The sequence below is a fragment of the Chiloscyllium punctatum genome, chromosome 7 (genome assembly GCF_047496795.1).
Source record: "Chiloscyllium punctatum isolate Juve2018m chromosome 7, sChiPun1.3, whole genome shotgun sequence".
In the NCBI taxonomy this organism is placed as follows: Eukaryota; Metazoa; Chordata; class Chondrichthyes; order Orectolobiformes; family Hemiscylliidae; genus Chiloscyllium; species Chiloscyllium punctatum.
This window is the reverse complement of record NC_092745.1, coordinates 48,056,108-48,076,781: the sequence shown is the minus strand read 5'-3', so window position 1 is coordinate 48,076,781 and position 20,674 is coordinate 48,056,108. Positions and strand designations below refer to the sequence as shown.

At 41.3% G+C, this 20,674-nt stretch overlaps 1 protein-coding gene across 1 annotated transcript in view; it reads left to right on the top strand.

Moving 5' to 3' along the window:
• astn1 (astrotactin 1) overlaps positions 1–20,674 on the top strand; it is a 2,276,897-nt gene that overhangs the window by 823,848 nt on the left and 1,432,375 nt on the right. Inside the window, exon 4 of the mRNA XM_072573509.1 lies at positions 6,625–6,774. Within this exon, the coding sequence (XP_072429610.1) occupies positions 6,625–6,774 (150 nt within the window). The remainder of the gene's footprint in view (positions 1–6,624; positions 6,775–20,674) is intronic.

Here is a 20,674-nt window from a genome sequence, read left to right as displayed (position 1 = left end):
TGGAATTCACTACCCCACGGAGCAGCATAGATTTTGTCATTGCATATATTCAAGGTAGTATTAGACAGATCTATGGTCCACAAGGGAGTCAAAGAAAACATAGAGGCTGACAATTGGAGTTAAGACCACTATTATTTCTGTAATTGTTTTATTTAATAGTAGAGCTGGCTCTAGGAATCAAATAGCATGCTCGTATTTCTCGCATCATTCCTTTTCTTATTTCATGCCATTCATCCAATCACAGGCCTTGCTGTTTGTTCTTTCATTTCTGATTCCCCGGCCCCTCTCCCTCTCTGAAAGCCATTGTATTGCTAAGTTCTTCATATTCTGAAAGACACAAAACTGTCCAGTAGATTGTCCCTTTGGAGACAATAGGTAGGAGTAAAATGCGCTGTCAACAGACTGTCTCCCTCTGATCCCATGGGAAATTTTTTTTGTCTTATATAAAACTACCACAAGTTACCTTTGATTTGGCGACTTCTTAAGGAATCTCACAATCAATGATTTAAACTTTATTGCATGTAGCAAACAAAATAAGACCCCTCAATTTAAGTCTCACAACTGAACTTGGCTATTACTCAATTAATGATAAAATTGAGCTACATTTCCAGTGTAGGAAGACTCAATAATCCCTATCATCTGAAGTACTGGAGAAAACCCTGGACATTTTCAAAACTTTTAAGAGGTAAGTGCAAGTTGGGATGAGTTCTGTGGAGAATATTCAAACGTAACTCACAGAATGGAGATGGCTGGCTGGAACCATGGTTCAGCCTTGAATTCCAATTTATACCTCCTCTCAAAGAGGACAATCAGCGAACACTAACTTTTATACCTCAGGATATACAACACTGACAGTATGGGGCCTAGAGAGATACTGAATATTCAACTTCAATTAAAATCCATTCACACATAACTCTTAACGATCAGGAAAACACAATGGGCAACAAAGATGTCAGGGGAGATGATGGGGCACACAGTCTGTATAACTGCTACCCCGATCTGATGTGAAGGGGGAGCCTTCTTTTCAACAACAAACTCCTGCACAAACAGCTTCACCACAGACTTCCAGCCCCAACAAGCAGCTCCAGAACCGAGAGCCATGAGGCCGGACAGAGAAGCTGACTCGGGAAGATGAGCCAAGAGTGTCATCGCAACAAAGGACATCCGAGAGGAGGGAAAGTAACAAAGCGCTATACAAAGAAGAGTTTACAGACACAGGCTTGTTTTGAATGAAGAGAACCAATAACAAGAACCTCAGCAACTGGACGCACTTTAATTAGTTTAGACTCCCTACAGTGTGGAAACAGGCCCTTCGGCCCAGCAAGTCTACACCGACCCTCTGAAGAGTAACCCACCCAGACCCATTCCCCTACCTTATACTTACCCGACTAATACACCCAGCACTATGGGCAATTTAGCATGGCCAATTCACCTAACCTGCACATCTTAAGATTGTGGAGGTAACCGGAGCACCCAGAGGAAACCCATGCAGACACTGGGAGAATGTGCAAACTCCACACAGACACTCACCCAAGGCAGGAATCAGACTCTGGTCCCTCGCACTGTAAGGCAGCATTGCTGACCACTGAGCTACCGTGCTTTAAAACCATGTTTCCCTCAGTGATGAGTTGGAACTCCCAAGATCCCAAAGTTTCTGACGTGGCTAGCAGGGAGGGGAAGGCTGGTGGTGGAAGTGCATTGGGAACCCCAAGGGTAGCAAACCTTATTGAAACTTCTGTAATTAAACTTGTTTTTTTTTAAGGTTCTAGTAATGTTTAATCCAGCAAATAATGCATTTAATAATATATACAGCCCTCTGCTTAGTTGATTGTGTTACTTTCACTGTTGGTTGCGTGTGTGTGTGTGTGTGTGGGGGGAGTTGGGGGGGGTGGGAGGGTGAGCTGTTGTATACTATGCTTACCTTTTGTATTTTAAATGAACGCAGAGATTATTTTACTCTGAAACACCTGTCTATTGTCTCCTTCATTTCACATTCTGTAAATACATCCAGTGTCTAGAACCAGGGATCTGGGGATGACTTGAACCACTTAAAAATCAAAAAATTACTGGTTGCAAACGAGAAACCTATGCCAACCATTAATGTCTGTCTCCAGAAGTGTCCAAGGCTTGATACTTGTTCTTCAAAGTTCTGCTTTATACACAATTTTCTGTCTTTCAAGTTTGTGGTGTGACATTATTGATGATCCTTTAGATTCTTTCATCCCCAACATTGATTAACACTTATACAGCCCTGAAGAAGGGCTTATGCCCGAAATGTCGATTCTCCTGCTCCTCGGATGCTGCCTGGCCTGCTGTGTTTTTCCAGCATCACATTTTTCAATTCTGGTCTCCAGCATCTTTCTCCTACACTTATATAGTCCTCAAGTTCGCAGCTTGCCTTCTTAGCAGCAGCAGCTCCACTGTTCCTCATTACGTTTGCTTGAAAATACAACTTTTCCTGCAATTTATCCCTGTACTTTTGGGGAATTATTTCTGCAGGCAGTCTTAATTGTCCATTTGTTGTGAGGCAGCAAGTTATCCATCACTCTGGCCTGCTCTTTCCCAGGAAACAATTTGTTTATTTTCCTTCTACTCCTCCTTCCAATGGATAGTTAATTCGCATGTTGCTTTTAATTGCTTTCTCACAATTTCCCCTTGTCAATTTCATTTGGGGGACAAAAAATTATACCAGAAAAATGTTGTCAGTCTGTTTTTCAATCCTTGAAGTTCTAAAAGTTCTGAAGTTTGTTGTGGCAAGTTTGACAATGTAAAGATCTCTTCCAATAATTCTGAGTCCCATTTCTGGGTGACATCACCATGTTGTATCTAAAAATGATTGGTCAGATTTTATCACCATTGTGGACTCCATTTTGAACTTTTCAATAGCCTCTTGCTTGTTTTCAAGAGGAGAGGGAGGGTAGTGAAGTGATGGTGACTGCAGCCAGTCTGTTTAAAAACTCAGTTGAAACTTCTGTACGTGAAACTAAAAAAAAGGGATGAGAAGGTACTTGAAGGCTACTTTCGTTACGCTTTCTGATGGAGCTGACTTTTTTTTGTTTCCTTTAACTTGTTTTGAGGCTCTTATTGCATTTGTTTTTGTTTGTCATCAAGAATTTAGTTGATTTATCTGTAGGCAACTCTGAACGGTACCTTTGGGATTAAGCGCATTGATCTGTTGTCTAGTCTTTATCTGATTGAAGTCACCTTGCACTGATGGGCTATTCAGCAAGTTGCTGTTAATTCACTGTTTGTTTCGGTTCTCTGTGGTCGAAGATAACCCTGGCAATCCCTTAAGTAACAGCAGTAGAAGAGAAGAAAATAAATGGAGCTGTCTTACTAACGGTGATATTTCCCAGCTTATTATACTGAACGCCCAGCTTCAAAGTACCTACAGATGAGAACATGTGACAAGATCATGAATCCAATATTTATTGTACACTCTATTCCAATCTTTGAAACATGATCTCTGAAGACAATAGATGGACTAAAAGACCTTTATCCATGCTGTAGACTTTTATGGCTTGATGACTCTCACAAGAAAGTTGGTATTATTAGTGGTATTAGAGGCAAAGCTACTGCTCTGGAACATGAGTTTGAACCTGACCGCATAGTAGGAAATGGTAGGATTTACATTCCACTAATAATTTTGGAATTGAAAACTAGTTTCAGAGATGATGACCACAACAGTTGTCATAGATAGTTACACAAAATCATCTGGGTGAAAATGGGTACTACAGATGCTGGGGACCAAGTCAAGATTAGAGTAGTGCTGGAAAAGCACTGCAGGTCAGAAATCTGATGAAGCACTTTTGCCTGAGGCATTGATTTTCCTGCTTCTCAGATGCTGCATGGCCTGCTGTGCTTTTCCAGCACTACTCTAATCTTGACGCAAAATTATCTGGTCAATTCATGTGATTAAGAGGAGGAAATTCTTCTCTGGTAGGTGGGGAAGTTTTACTACACTAGTACAGTGATTATAAATGCTACCCTTTACTGTTTTGACCCAAATTTGACGCCAGATCCACAAAACTGTGGTTGACTGCACTTCAAAATGGTCAATCCAGTCACTTAGTTCATGAGCAGCTAGGGATAAGCAATAAATACTGCGCATGCCAGCAGCTCCCACATCCGCTGGAAGAATACATTTGTAAAAAAATATAAATGCAATTGTGTAGAATTACAAACGGATTTCTCTGCTCTGGAGTCACTAGAACCTTCCCAAATTAATTTTGCATTCTGTCAGAAGCTTAACTCCTGTAAAATTCAGCTCAATCTAACTGGAGCACAAACACTTCTAATCCAGTTATCAAGTTTGATTTTAATTCACAGTTGGTAATAACAACACACTATGTCACTTAAAAATTGTTATTTTTCCAATGCATTAATTTCTAGATTCTTTAAGTAGTGACCAAATTGTGATCTACACCAGCTATAAAAAATAAATTGACTATTGCAAATCTAAACTATGTTGTTCTAAACAAATTACTTTTGGATGGTAGTATGTGATTACAATTCTCTAACTTGTAACATAACCTGCATTGGTAAATGTGGATTGATTCTGAGAAAATCAGAAGCAAAATCTTTCTTATAAGTGCTCTCGCTGCAGTCATCTCTAATAATGCACGCGTTAGTAATGGCTGAATCATTCGTAAGGTAAATTTGTGAGTTACCTTTCAAATGGCGCTTAAAAATAACCCATATCCCTTCTCTATCAAAGATGATTAAGATAGGTTTTACATATTTCACTGTCATGATATGATAAATTACAGACTCGGAGTGTTCCTGGGAGCGGCATGGACATAAATGCTGTATTATTCTGATCAAATCTGTTAGGTGGTGAAGTCAAAATGGAGATAGAAAGTTTTCACTTGATGAACACATAATACCATGAGAACGATTGGAGCAGAAGATGCCCATTGTGCCTGATCTGTCATTTAGCAAGATCACGGCTCACTTGATTTTAATCACATTCTCTCTTACCCCTTCATAAACTTCACCCACTCGTTTATCCAGAATCAACGCAAACAGGTCAGCCATGATCTTATTGAATGGTGGTCCAACATATTGGAAACATGATCCTTCTTTTCATTGAAGTATAACTGAATATGACAGTTCATAGATCCTCAGTACCTCAACCATACAATTCTCCTGCATCTGCTCTCCCATGTCTCATGTCTGTTAAAACTGGAAGTGGGCATGTTTGACAGATGTTGTACTTGGGCTTGAGATGTTTGATACTTTATCATCACACCCAGATCAAGCCCTCACATTACTCACCTCGGTTTCTAGCACAGAATGTCTGATCATGATTCCCTCATCTGCACATGTTCGTTATTTCAACTGACGTTAAGCACATGCAGCTGGTGTCCATGGATTGGACAGCGCCATGGGTGCATAGAAAGAGACACTTGCAGATGCAAGAGTTGAATGGAGTAAGGAGATATGTAGCTGGAATGTTTCTTTCTGCGAGTTAATTTATTCCAAGATTGACTTTGGATTTTTATTTCACCCAACTGGCTGTCAGGAATAAAACAGCCACAACCTCTGAGCAAAATATGGCACAATAAGCAAAAAAAAAGCACAAAATCATTTTTCTTCCCTTCAGTTGGGATACCTCACTTTCCAGAGAGGAAGGAAATCGAATGGATCCTGACTCAGTGTCACATCCAGGTCAACTCCACCCTACACCCAGTTAAACAAGAAAACTAAACTTGCGCAGTTAGTGAAAGAGAAATGTTTGTACAATCAGTCTTTCAACTGAGAGAATGGGGTGTTTTTATTAATCAGGCTATAATTAAATCTGTTGGTCAAAACAAAGTTTATAAGGTTGCAGGTTATTTTGCTAAATGGCACTAAGTGCCCTCACATTACTGAGGATAGAGGATGGAGTAGAGTACATACTTTAATATTACACTGTACATTGCAATTTTCAAAATATGATACAGTTGCTGCTCAGTTATAAATTATCTGTTAGCTAGGGTCAGATCAATTTCTGTGGCTGGGCTCATTTGACTTACTTATCATGTTTGAAGTTCTTTAGATGCCATAATGAGGATCCGCAGAGTTTAGTAATCATGTCTCCAGAGATTAGGTCTGTAAATTCATTCATGTCATGTGTCTTTCTTCCATAGAAGTATAACTGAATATGACAGTTCATAGACGTTCAGTACCTTAACAGTACGATTCCCCTGCATCTGCTCTCCCAGGTTTTATATCTATTAAAACTGGAAGTGGGTATGTTTGATGGATATTGTACTTCAAGCTTGAGATGTTTGATACTTTACCATCACGCCCAGATCAAACCTTACATTACTCACCCTGGTTTCTAGCACAGAATATCTGATCATGACTCCCCCACCTGTGCTTGTTTTGCACCTATACATACTTGGTGGATATTATTTTCTGCAGATTATCTCGGAATTCAATTTCCAAAGATCTGGTTCCAGGACATGAGTGAGTGGGTCAAAGGCATTGTAGATTCTCGTAGACATGAGTGATGGTAATTTCTGATGATAAAACGTATAGTTGTTAACAGTGAGGTTCCTTTCGTGGGATTGGGGTGAGGAAGACTTCACATTGTAAAGAAAGGCTTTTGTTTTTGACTGTGTTCGTTTCTTCCTACAGGAAGTGACACCACCAAGCTGTCGCTCATGAACAAATACAAAGAGAACCTATTAGCCACCAGCCCTGTGGACATCAGCCACCAGCAGACAGCACTGCTCCCACGTAGTGCCTCCGGTGGACAGAGAAAGCGTTTCACAAGTAAATCCAGAGGTCAGTTCTTCACTCTACTCTCAGATGTAGACATTGAAAAGAAAGCTTCACTACTTAGTCCAGGATTATCAAAATGATACCCTTATTTTCTAAATTAATCACCAAGTGGAACAATGAAAAATGCCTTTAAATACTAATGCAGTCACTCAGACTGAAAGCCAAGGCACAATCTGATCATGTTCTCTTCATGTATGAAACATTCATACCTCACCATCTTAGTTCTTCCAATAGAGTGTGCCTCACAGGTTATTATTGTTCTTGTTCTCATTATCCTCGTATAATGGTTTATAACCCAAGCATTCCCCTTTGCTTATTTTCACCCTAACTTGAGGGAATACAGGAGAATGATGCAAAGGATTTGGAGGATTGTGCAGTCGTTCCATCATCAGCAGCTCCTGGTGGGGCCATGAACCCTGCACCCCTGGCCCAGAGGGAGGAATACTACTGCTGCCAAGTTATCCCAAGCGTTTAGGTAGCTGGGTGGAAGTTGCATGGCTGAACCCAAGGATGAATTTTCTCAACACTTTTGAGATGTTAAGCTGCCATCCCTCTGACCTGGTCTGTATTTTTTTAGGGGCGGGCCATTGACCTTAATTGACTGCCAGCAGCGTAATGCCTTGGCGACACTCTTCTTCCTCATGTTGTTTCCTTTAGAACACAGAAACTTGCTCCATTGGCAAGCATTAGAGAGAAAAGTAATAGATTTTTTTCCTCATGTAATTAAAGTTGTTGTTAAGCTCATAAACTCTATTTTAACAAGAGCCGTTCAACATCATCTGGAACCCCTACAGTGTGGATGCAGGCCCATCAAGGAAGCACCCTTGACCCTCCAAAGAGCACCCAAACTAATCCGATTCCTGTAACACCACATTTCCCATGCCCATAGCACACTATGGGCATTTTAGCATGACCAGTCCACCTGACCTGCACATCTTTCGATTGTGGGAGGGGAAATCACAGGAAGCACATGCAGGCACAGGGAGAATGTAGACACACACACACACACACACACACACACACACACACACACGTCCAAGGTTGGAATCAAACCCAGGTCCCTTCACTGTGAAGCAGCAGTGCTAACCACTGAGCCACCATGCTGCCCCTAACGTGAATGTTTAAAGCATTACGTGATGAACTCAGTGGTGCCCACGGTGAACTAATCCTTCATGCTGGTTAGATCAAAGGATGGTCTCATAAAGATTTTTAGAGCTGATGTCCAAAATTTTTACTTTTCTTAAATCAAAAGTAGTGAACTGTTAGGTAATACATGATTGCTTGACGTCACGCTCCTTACAGACGTAACTTTAAAACTGCATGAGCTGAACTGTGGACAACAGGCAGAGAACAGAGACTTAGCACATAAAATCAATGTCGTGAAGGCATTCAAATTTAAACTAGTACTGTGCTCCTCCCAATTAAAAAAAAATAAGTCTGTAATATTTCCTGATACTGGAGAAAATATCTTTAAAATGTCAAAGACAAAAGAAAATGAAACCACCCAGAAAACCTCATGAAGAAGTCCACATAGATACGATGGAATGAATTGTCAAATCCATTCCTTCAAGGAGACTTTCATGAACTGGCTACCAAATTCTATCGGTTGTTTGTTTTCAAAATAAAACAAAATCAATGGAGTTGATATGGTGATAATTACTATGCAAATAATAATGAGATGAAAGATATATTGAGGGACAGTGATTTTTGGGAGAGTCGCAAACAAGGGAAAAATTCCCACTCCGAACATCCTACTCATTTTAAAATCTACCAGCATTACCATGAAATCCACCAAATCATAGAATCCCTAAGTGTGGAAAGAGGCAATTCAGCCAATCGAGTCTGAACCAATCCTCCAAAGAGCATCCCAACCAGACCCCCACACTAACCCTGTAACCCCACATTTCCAATGACTGACCCACCCAGCCTGCACATGCCTGGACACTATGTAGAATTCAGCAAGGCCAATCTACCTAACCTGCACATCTTTGGATTGTGGGAGGAAACTGGAGCATCTGATGGAAACCTGCAAAGACACCAGGAGATTGTGCAAATTCCACACAGACAGTCGCCTGAGGCTGGAATCAAACTGGGTCCCTGGTGCTGAGAGGCAGCAGTGCTTACCACTGCATCACTGTGCCGCCCCAGATGAATGTAAATGTGCCACACTGCTGCAATTAGGGAAGGCAAACAAATGTTGACCTCACCAGCAACACCTTCATCTGAGAAACTTCTAAACTGTTGCCTTTCAATGAACCCCTTTTGCTTCAATTAAGTCTTCAATAGTGAACATATCTGGAGACAAACTTATATGAAAACACTAATAATTTATAAAAGATATCAGCAATATATTGACGAACGTTCAGAGTATTTATTTATACCTCCAGTCTTTACTGCTCAATTTTGTAATTGACGTCTTATCCAATGGTGAGTTTCAACTTTTTTTTTCTCGAGCCAACCTGTTCAGAGATGTTGTTGCTCATCTCTGGTGTAAGTGAGACTTGAACCGAGTAACACTATCACAGGACCACAAGAGGTTCCATGAGTTTCAATTTTCAGCCAGTTAGGACACTAAGATATTGTAATTATACTCTTTATTTTGCAATTGTACTTATTGCATTTTTTTTTTGCTCCATGCTAAATCAAGTGTTTTGGTTTATTCCTGATAGAAAGCAACTTGTCTATCCTCAGTACATTGATACAAGCAATAAAGTCTCAATGAAACATGTCAGCATGCTTTTGAAATCTAGTGAACAAATGCAAGAGTTGGCAGTGGTTCAAGAAGGCCTTGGGCACAATCTTCTCGAGCAATTAGTGATGGGCTGCTAATACTGACTTGGCTGTGATAGTCACATCCCAAGAAAAATGATTGACAAAAGATCTGAAGTCAAGTCGTCTTCAAAGGCAACATTTTATCACAATTGTGGAATCAAAACTACTTTTTAATCACAGAAATTGTGTTACAATTATAGATACATTTTACTTGAAGTCCAAAATTAATACAGTGGATTTGCAAATGTTACTAAAGATTAACTGTTGAGCCAACAGACATTCAGAATTTCTTGTCTAATATAAAGGACATCTCACAGATGGAAAGAGAAATCACTGCCTTGTACTTCAAATGCAGTCGATGTCTTTTAAGAGCAGATAGATTTTTAGATAAAAGTAACTTGCACTTAATGATGATTCATTTTATTGGAAATCGCTTCTATGTGCAGCACACTATCTCACCACTGTTTTTTGGTCCAACTGTGTTTCAAAAGGACAGTGATAAAGTTAGAAACCCCCTGAAGGCAGTTACTATTTTCATTTAGCTAAGTCTCTTTGAAATACAGAAGCTACATACTCAAAGAGTGACTAACCCAAACAGACCTGGAAGCCTGGTCATTAGTTCAAAACAGATTACTGAGATTTTTATTTCTTTGCTTGTTTCATATATCATTTTTTTTTTCCTATACAACCTGTCCTCACCATTCTCATTTGGGAATTGGGCATTTATTACCAAACTATTGAAACAGATATCTATTACTAAAGCCCACACACACAAATTAAGCTTTGTATTCTCGCAAGCATTTCTTAATTAGGCATGATTTAACTGAAAGACTTAACACAGCTGTGTCATGTGATTTTCGATTGCATTTAACTGTCTTTTTATAACAGTGGGCGTCAGAGGCGGACTATCATGGTGCGTTTATCCTGTTGTAGGCGAGTAGTTCCTGCTTATCTCTGAAAAAGGAAAGTCTATAGTTTTTTTTAGCAGGTTGCTTCAGTTTGAAAAGTGCCTTGGTCTTGGAAAGCATCACTGGGAACATTTGGACAATAAAAAATTTATTCGGGTTATGACAAGATTATATCTTTACCACCTTCCCTTCAGTAGGGGGCCAGTGCATCATCCTACCCATTCTGCCTCTGACAAGATCATATTGGCAGTCATGGAAGAGGCAGCATAGTAGCTGTGCTTCTTTGCAGTACAGGAGGAGATGCGAAGTAGATTTCCTCTGGTCCTGATCCCCTGTCTCCCTTTTAACTTCTGTTATCCTAACTACATTCTCCTTGTTTCCCGTAGTGTAGTGTAATGCACAGCCTATCTCTTTTTTTTATTTCTTTTAACATCCTCAAAATGTGGAGGCTTCATCCAGTGGAGGAAATCAGTTCTGACAGATATTATTGGGTGGCAGTGTGGCTCAGCGGTTAGCACTGCTGCCTCACAGTATTAGGGACCTGGGTTCAATTCTACTCTCGGAGTGTGTGGAGGTTGCACATTTGCCCTGTGTCTGTGTGGGTTTCCTTCCACAGTCTAAAGAGATGTAGGTTAGTTGGATTGGCCACGCTAAACTGCCCATCGTGTCCAGGGATGTGTAGGCTAGATGGCTTAGCCATGCAAAATGCAGGATTACAGGGCTAGGTTGGGGGAGTGAGTCTGGGTGGGATGCTTTTCGAAGGGTTGGTGTGGATTCAAGTGGGTGGAATGGCCTGCTTCCACACTATAGGGATTCCATGAATTAGATTAGGTGTGAGCCCTGTTTCAGGGAATGTTAAGTTCTCCTTTAAACTGAGTGTTGTGGGTTCACATCCACCTCAGAGACCTGAGCACAAAGTTTGAGCTAATCCTTCTGTATACTGCACTGTGAAGGGTCATCTTTCCAGTGGGACATGAAGCTAAAGCCCTATCAACTTATTCCATCGACTTACTGGTACTATATAAAGGAAGAGTACTGCCCATTCAACAAACTTTATTAAGCAGCTTTTCCCTGAGGACAGCAAGAAGTTCATTGTGAGCCAGCACAGGAAGTCTCTTACACAGTCATAGACCACAAAAATAGAGCCTTCAGTCCAACCAGTCCATGCTGACCATAATCCCAAACTAAACTAGTCCCACTTGCCTGCGCTTGGCCCATATCCCTCCAAGGCAAAAGTGAGGACTGCAGATGCTGGACATTAGAGTCAAGAGTGTGGTGCTGGAAAAACACAGCAGATCAGGCAGTATCCAAGAAGCAGGAGAATCAACGTTTCGGGTAAAAGCCCTTCATCAGGAATGAGGCTGGAATCATCGGGGGTGGAGAGATAAATGGTAGGGGGTGGGGCTGTGGGGAAGGTAGCTGAGAATGCAGTAGGTGGATGGAGGTGGGGGTAAAGGCGATAGGTTGGAGGGGAGGGTGAAGCGGATAGGTGGGAAGGAAGATGGACAGATGGGACAGGTCATGAGGACAGTGATGAGCTGTAAAGTTGGAACTGGGATTAGGTTCCTATTCATGGACATAACCAAATATCTTTTAAACGTTGTAACTGTCCCCAGAACCAAAACTTCCTCTGGTTGTTCATTCTACATGTGAACCACTCTCTGTGTAAAAACAAAAATGCTCCTCATGACTTTTTAAAATCTTTCTCCTCTCACCGTAAAAATATGACCTGAGTCTTGAAATCCCTCACCCCAGGCCTTTCGCCTTATCTCTACACATCATGATTTTATAAAATCTCTTCCCAATCTCCTATGCTCAACCTCCAACCTCCGACAGTTTATCCTGCGTCTACTTATAACTCAAACTCATTCCCGGCAGCATGTTGTAAGTCTCTTCTGAACCTTCGTCTGCTTAATTATATCCTTCCTATAATAGGGAGACCAGAACTGGACACAGTACTCCATGTTTTAAGAAAAACTGATTGTCTTCTTGCAGGAAGAAGTATAATGCATTTGAATGGCAGCACATCGTAATAGCACTGTGTTCTCATGGTGAGCACAAGGAGGTGGGAGAAGACTCGACTATCCTCTTTCAGAATGACAGCTAGCCCTGCATCATAGCCAGCCGGTCCATCAATGACTCTCAGACATCATATACTGTAATCTAGGCCAACATGATTCAGTCAGCAGCCTAGCGTTCTAGGCCCAGAACCCATACTGCAAGACAATCTGAAATATCCTCTGAATCAGCGGGATGGTGGCTCGGTGGCTAGCATTGCTACCTCACAGTACCAGGAACCCAGGTTCGATTCCAGTCTCAGACAACTGTCTGGTTGGCATTTGCACATTCACCCTGTGTCTGTGTGGGTTTACTCCGGTTTCCTCCCACAGTCCAAAGACGTGCAATATAAGTGGGTTGGCCACGCTAAATTACCCATAGTGAAGAGGGGTGTGCAGGGTTACAGGGAGAAGATCTGGGTGGGAAACTCTTTGGAGGGTTGGTGTGGACTTGTTGGTCCAAATGGCCTGCTTCCACGCTGTGGGGATTCAATGAATCTGTAGCAGTGGGATAGAAAATGAAAGGCAAGTGCTAAAGTAATGGTGAATGGTAATCTTTCTGCCATTGTTAGTTAGCAGGTGGTGGTAAAGGCAGTCCCCTTATGACGGTTGTGGTCAGGCAGAAAGTGAGGACTGCAGATGCTGGAGATCAGAGTCGAGAGTGTGGTGCTGGAAAAGCACAGCAGGTCAGGCAGCGTCCGAGGAGCAGAAGCGTTGATGTTTTGGGCATACGCCTTTTGTCCTGCTCCTCGGATGCTGCCTGACCTGCTGTGCTTCTCCAGCGCCACACTTTTTGGCTCCGATCTCCAGCATCTGCAGTCCTCACTTTCTCCTGGCTGAGGGATGAGTTGCCCAACTTCCCCAGAACAGTCGAGGGACTGATGTTTCTTTAACACCCTGAATGTTTGCTCTGTGATGTTCTTTGTGGTTGTTTGGCAATCAATTAGGTCTGGTGTGCAGGAGCGCTGGGCTATGAAATGGATTCATGAGGTAGGTGTGAATGAGTGAATACTAATCCCCCAGAATTACGCAGCACTCCACTGTTGGAATAATGGGCACAGACTTTGCTGATGCGTTGCCTTCGGCCACAAATAAGATTAACACATGCTTCAAGTGAGGTTTCAAATGTCAATTAAGCTTTAACTTGCCTGGCATATAATGCTATTCACTTTTCCATTGGAACTTATGCAGTTTCCTCTCTCATCAATGGTTGAGATTTAACTAAAGACCAAAAGAACTGTGGATGCTGAAAATGGAAAATAAAACTAGAAATTGCTGCAAAACCTCAGCAGGTCTGGAAGCATCTGTGGAGAGAAATCAGAGTCAACGTTTCAGGTCCTTCACAAATGCTGCCAGAGCTTTTCCAGCAATTTCTGTTTATGTTGTTGAGATTTAATTGTCTGTCAGTCAGTCAGTTTTGGGTTTTTATCCCCCCCTCCATCCATTCATTATTTTGGGTGAGTCATACAGCTCTTGTCTATCATGCGTCACCTTTGACATGCTTCTTGATGCTACGCCTGTGGAATTGGCTGTTTGACACAAGAGGCAAAACATGTGGTGCTGGAAAACCACAGCCGGTCAGGCAGCATCAGGGGTGTGGGAGAGTCGACATTTCGAATGTAAGCCCTTCATCAGGAATGCTTGACACTAGAGGCAAGAAATGAATACGAAAGATCTGCATCTTCAGTCTGTGATCAGGAATTTCATACTGAAAATATTTCTAAGTTCGATCACAACCCATCTACTTAAATATTTGAACAAGTCATAGTCTTGTATTCAGCTCTGTTTTTAAGTTGTCACCTTCTTTGAAATGAAACTTGAGTTTTTCAACTTTAAAGTTATTGGTTCCAATTAATTCATTCAGTTCAACTTTTTTGTACAAATTTTCCGTGGGACCCCACATGGCAAACACATTTCTCAGTGGTAATCACTTAGAAAAAACACAAGTGTCATGTTTTTAATCAAGCTGTTCAGAGACATTGAGACATCCCTTTGGGGCAGAGGTGGGAACGCTACAACTGTACCACAAGAGCACTCTGGCGGCATGGTGGCTCAGTGGTTAGCACTGTTGCCTCACAGCGCCAGGGACCTGGCTTTGATCCCAGCCTCGTGCGACTATGTGGAGTTTGCACATTCTCCCTGTGTCTGTGTGTGTTTCCTCCCACAGTCCAAAGATGTGCAGGTCAGGTGAATTGGCCTTGCTAAATTGCCCATAATGTTAGGTGCATTAGTCAAATGGAAATGGGTCTGGGTGGGTTACTCTTTGGAGAGTCAGTGAGGACTTGTTGGGCCAAATGGCCTGTTTCCAAACTGTCAGGGATCTAATCTAAATATCTCCCACTTATTCCTGAAACTGGTTAACAAATGACATCAGCCTTTGATCAACTTTGGCCTCGCCTGAATAATCACCATGAAAGTTTGCATGAGAGAGTGCTCGAAGTATAAATGAGTGTGAGGGAATTTAACATCAAACCAGGAACAGAAAGAAAAACACAAGGAGCGGCAAAGATTGACGGAGTGCAAATAGAAAGAAAAACTATGAAGCAACGTTAAAGTTTTAATCTCCATCAACAATTAAAATCTTGTAATTGCTGTATTTTTCAGAGTGAGAGTGACTATTATCACAATTACTAAGAGCACTTTGAAATGAAGTCATAGGATTCCGACAGCGAGGAAGAGTCCACACTGACCATCCAAAGAGCATTCACCCAGACCCACTCCATCTCTGTCACCCTGCATTTCCCAGGGCTAATCCACCTAGCCTGTACATTCCTGGGCCCTATGGGCAATTTAGCATGGCCAATCCACCTAACTTGCACACCTCTGGACTGTGGGAGGAAACTGGAGCACCCAGAGGAAACCCATACAGACATAGGGAGAATGTGCAAACACCACACAGCCCAAGGCTGGGATTGAACCCAGTTCCCTGGCACTGTGAGGCAGCCGTGCTATCAACTAACCCACCAATGTACTGCAGTGTTGTAATAACTTAGCTGTCATTCTGTGCAGTGTTTTGAAGTTTTGATATTTGCTACCTTGCAATTGAGTGCGAAGATTGCAAGATGTGTTTTTCCTGAGACCGACAGAGCAGCAAGTCAAACTCCAGCTGCAACTTTGTGATTTTATTGTTGAATCACTCACATGAAGTTTCATTGCATCATTTACTCATAAGTAACAGTTAGAATGGTTCATCTCCCCATTATTTTGACAGTAGTTTTGGGGCTATTATCTTTCCCACCATGAACTTGATGGAGCCGGTACTGCAGATTTCACTTCATAAGAGATCCATTTATTTCAAGTGCGAAAGTCTCTTTCAATGATAACACAGACTGATTGGGAACAGCTTCTTCCATTCTCAGTTTTAAATTAGACAAGATAGCCATTACAATCAAAAGTAATTGCCATTATTTCAACTTGTTGGTGCTCCAATTAAATTCATATTCTTCAGCAATATTATTATGAGTCCATTTTCTTCTTGAATATTGCAGTGGGTGGCTAGAGATCAGTTGTTATTGAATGATTGCTGATGACTGAAAGACTGTCATAATTTATCTAGTGGACTGGCATCTCTGATGAAGTAACATGAACTAAAGTATGGGATGGTACAGCAATTGGGAAGAGTTAATTGGGAGGTGGCACCATATGAAGTGTTATGTAGGCACTGACCTGGGCAGCAGCACACCTTCTTTAAGGACCCCAGGGACTGAGTCCTGCCCATTGAAATTTGTCAGCCAGTCAGACACCAACAATTCCGTTGAACAGGAAATGGCTGCTACAGCTTAGGCTTCTACTTAAAGCCAAACATCACTTTTGGAGCACAGGCTACGTGACTGATAAAGGAGGTTGCGTGTTGCACTGCAGGATGTCCGTTGGCAGCCTTATGCAACTTTGCCCATATGCTGAAATTTGCCATGAATTGGAAATTGTTGATGGAATGACCCTGGACCATCTGCCTTCCTTCCCACCAGATGTCTGCCTTCGTGAACCACTACATATGGACTCCAGTGGTTCAAGAAGGCAGCTCATCCCCATCTTCTAAAGGACAACTAAGGACAACCAATAAATGCTGGCCTCCCCACCAACACCCAAATCCCATAAGTGAATTAGAAACAAAGATTTACCTCTCCTCTACTTCGTCCTCATTCATTTGTGCTTTCAGATCGATAAGGATTATCAGCTGCCTCAGCACAATAGCCTGGCTGGTCTCTGAAGAGGAAGCACTACCGTTTGACCTAACGCAGAGACCAGCTAAGACATTGACACTATGTTTACCTGAGAGCATAGTATGAAGTTCAGTTCTGTGCAGTGATACAAGTACTTAGTTGGTGCTTGCCAAAGGGAGATGCCTCTCTAATTCCCACAGTTGGCCTTGTCACCTTTTCTGAATGTGGTCTCAATCAGTGCACCCCTGAGCTCCGAGATGAGTTCTTCTTTGAGCCACATCTTCAAGCATGTATGTCTTCATGGAGCTGTGGGACACCATCCTTTAGGATCTCTGCAGGAATTCCATCAGAACTAGCTGCTTTGTTGCTTCTTCAGCTCCTTATGGCATCTTGTACTTCACTCGCATGGGGAGGTTCTCCAACGTCATCTTGCATGGATCTCTGGGAGATTTGTTTGATCTCCAATTTAACATTGGTATTAAGGACGAGGAGTTCTTGGAAATGCCTTCTCCAGTGAGTGTCTATTACCTCATCCATAAGTAATTTTTGTTTCTTTCGAGCGCAGGAAGTTTTAGAGTTTGGACTTTGATCTAGTAGAACACGAGTTTTGGTGTGTATACATGTCAGGGATTTAATGATTAACTCATTGATTTCTGGATCCTATTTTTTTAAAGTTAGTGTAAGAGAGAGAGAGACAGAGTTCCTGGAATGCTAATGGAGATTACTTTGAACTTGGAGATGTTTGCAAGTAGATAGAGTAAAAATTGAAGAATGTGGCTTCCTATCAGTTAGCAGGATCAGTGATTTTTTTTTTGTTTTGTACATGAGAAACACTGACCTTCAATAGGTTTTGAATTCAGTTCACAGGTGGCCTGTTGAGGTTTGATGAATGAAACAGTTCTCTTGGAGTTGACCACGGATCAGATTAAAGCAAAGAAGGATGGAAGAGAAGCTAGGTTTAGAGAACAGACAGAAAGATGCCAAAGTAAGGAGTAAAAGATTGAACCAAAATATAAGTCAATGAAATTAACCTGTTCTCCATTGTATTAAGACCGGAGATACCCAAGTCAATTACTGGACATTAAATGGTAGATAAATTATAGTGGTGTGAATATCTAAGGAATCTTCATTAAAGGGGGCTTCAGGTAAAGATATTGGCAATAGCATTGTAGTGGTAGTACAAAGGGAATATATTTCCTTCACACATGCTAAGAAGGGGGAAATAGCTCAGGACAATTATGTTTTTAATGAATATTGACAAGAAGAATCGGATCACTAAAGTTTTTGAGTATTTTCGCTCAAAGTGGGAGGGAAGCCAGTAACAGCATTGAGAGACTCTAGCATAGGTCAGCAACTATCGTTGACTAATGACATTATTTGAGATACTGAAAGAGAAACTATTAATTGGAAGTTTCCATCAAGATAAAAGACCTTTTATCCAGAGTTGGCTTAAAGAGTGCTAGAAAAACTGAAGAAGTTGTAGTGGTAGTTGTGTGTCAAATTCCTGCAGAAGGAATTGAGTTTTGTTTTGAGAAATAACCTGAAATGTTTGAGAAAACTGGTCTCACCAAAGTGGAATAATCAGTGGTGGCTAAAGAAACTGAAATGTTACAAGGGGACATCCTGGAATGTTTTCATACTGTTGTGACTAGATCAAAACATAACGTCAATTTTTTAAGAAATCACTAGTTATCTTTCATTTTACAACCATTTTGCAGAGTGCAAAATAATGATTGAGATGTATGTAATCAAATTAGTAGCTGAATTATCCTAAACAAAGTATGAGAATGTTTGTAAGGTAATGGAGAAACCTGCACTCCAAATTCCCATAATCCATTTTCCAGGGCCAGAGAGGCTCTTCAAAAGTAAATATGCCTCAGTAACCCAACAAATTAACTTAGTAAGTCCACTGCTTTTCGTCATTTATATAAATGATTTGGATGTGAGCATAAGAGGTATAATTAGTAAGTTTGCAGACGACACCAAAATTATAGGAATCGTCCACATCGAAGAAGGTTACCTCAGATTACAATGGGATCTTGAGCAGGATGAGCCAATGGGCTGAGAAGTGTCAGATGGAGTTTAATTCAGATAAATGCGAGGTGCTGCACTTTGGGAAAGCACATCTTAGCAGGACTTATACACTTGCTGGTAAGGTCCTAGGGAGTGTTTCTGAACAAAGAGACCTTGGTGTGTAGGTTCATAGCTCCTTGAAAGTAGAGCCACAGGTAGATAGGATAGTGAAGGAGGCATTTGGTATGTTTTCCTTTATTGGTCAAAGTATTGAGTACAGGAGTTGGGAGGTCATGTTGTGGCTGTACAGGACATTGGTTAGACCACTGTTGGAATATTGCATGCAATTCTGTTCTTCTTCCTATCGGAAAGACGTTGTGAAACTTGAAAGCGTTCAGAAAACATTTACAAGGATGTTGTCAGGGTTGGAGGATTTGAGCTATAAGGAGAGGCTGAACAAGCCGGGGCTGTTTTCTCTCAAGTGTTGAAGGCTGAAGGGTGACCTTATAGAGGTTTACAAAATTATGAGGGGCATAGATAAAATAAGTAGATAACATCTTTTCCCTGGGTAGGGTAGTCCAGAACTAGAGGGCATAGGTTTAGGTTGAGAGGAGAAAGATATAAAAGAGACCTAAGGGGCAATTTTTTCACAGAGAGGGTGGTACGTGTATGGAATGAGCTGCCAGAGGAAGTGGTGGAGGCTAGTACAATTGTAACATTTAAAAGGCATTTAGATGGGTATATGAATAGGAAGGGTTTGGAGGGATATGGACCAGGTGCTGGCAGGTGGGACTAGATCGGATTGGGATATCTGGTCGGCATGGACAGGTTGGACCAAAGGCTATGTGTCTGTGCTGTACATCTCTACGACTCTGACTCTAAGTCTTCATTCAAGACATAATTTTTCAGTGTTTTGTATAAAAAGAATAATGTATAAATAGCTAAAGTTCACGTAAAATCATTGGTCCATGTTCTGCATGTTTGCAAAGACAGTCACAGTGCAGTTTATGCTGGAACAACTTCACAATTTATACGTTAATGTGCAAAAGTGTGGACAGCAGAATTGTGTGTTGGTTTTATGTTATCATGACAGTCGACACAAATAATTATTCCATTAGCATGACTGAAAATCATGAACTGTGCAACTAAATTAGTTTCAAGTATTGGAGACACAATATAACTGTGGAAACACCACTGGATTAGTGGTTCAAATGCCAGGCATATGCTCAGAGGGCATGGCTCAAATCCCAACAGTCTCACTGGTGGAACTTATGTTCAGTTTGTCAAATTAGAATATAGAGCTAGTTTCAGTCATGGTGACCATGATAGTTTTTTTTTAAAGAACAATCAATATGTTCATTGATGTCCTTTACCAGTCTGATCTACACTTAACTCCAGACCCACAGCAGTAGGATTGATTACCTTACCCTAAAATGACCTAGCAAATCACTCAGTTCAAGGGCAATTAGGATGGACAACAAATTCTGATCTGGCTGGTGTCATCCCATGAAAGAATAAGGAATCACAAATGAGAGTAACATTTCCGGTTTCCCAGTGTCTTTAATGTTTGGAGAGTCTAACATGATTTATGCTTCTTCAGACTATAGAATCATCATTTTGGAATTATGCATGAATTGAAGATGACTTGGTCACTGTGGACATGTTTCCTGTGAAGTCAAGAATGTTGGTAACAGGACTGAAGTGAAAAACAGCTCTTAATTCTGCCTGGTCGCGAGAGACACTGTGTTTCAAAATGCTGAGCCAAGCACAACAGGGTGGTCCTACATTGATTTATTCCACCTAAACTGGATGATGAATAGACATTCTGCTACTTTAACACACAGGAAGCCAGAATGAAAGATGCTGACTGATTTCAAAGCCATTATCACTGTGATGGAAACTGTCATCGAAGCTAAGTGGGCAATCCTCATTAATCACAAGGATTGTAGGCAGATGCACTAATAGCCACTTGAAATAAAGTTCAACAGAT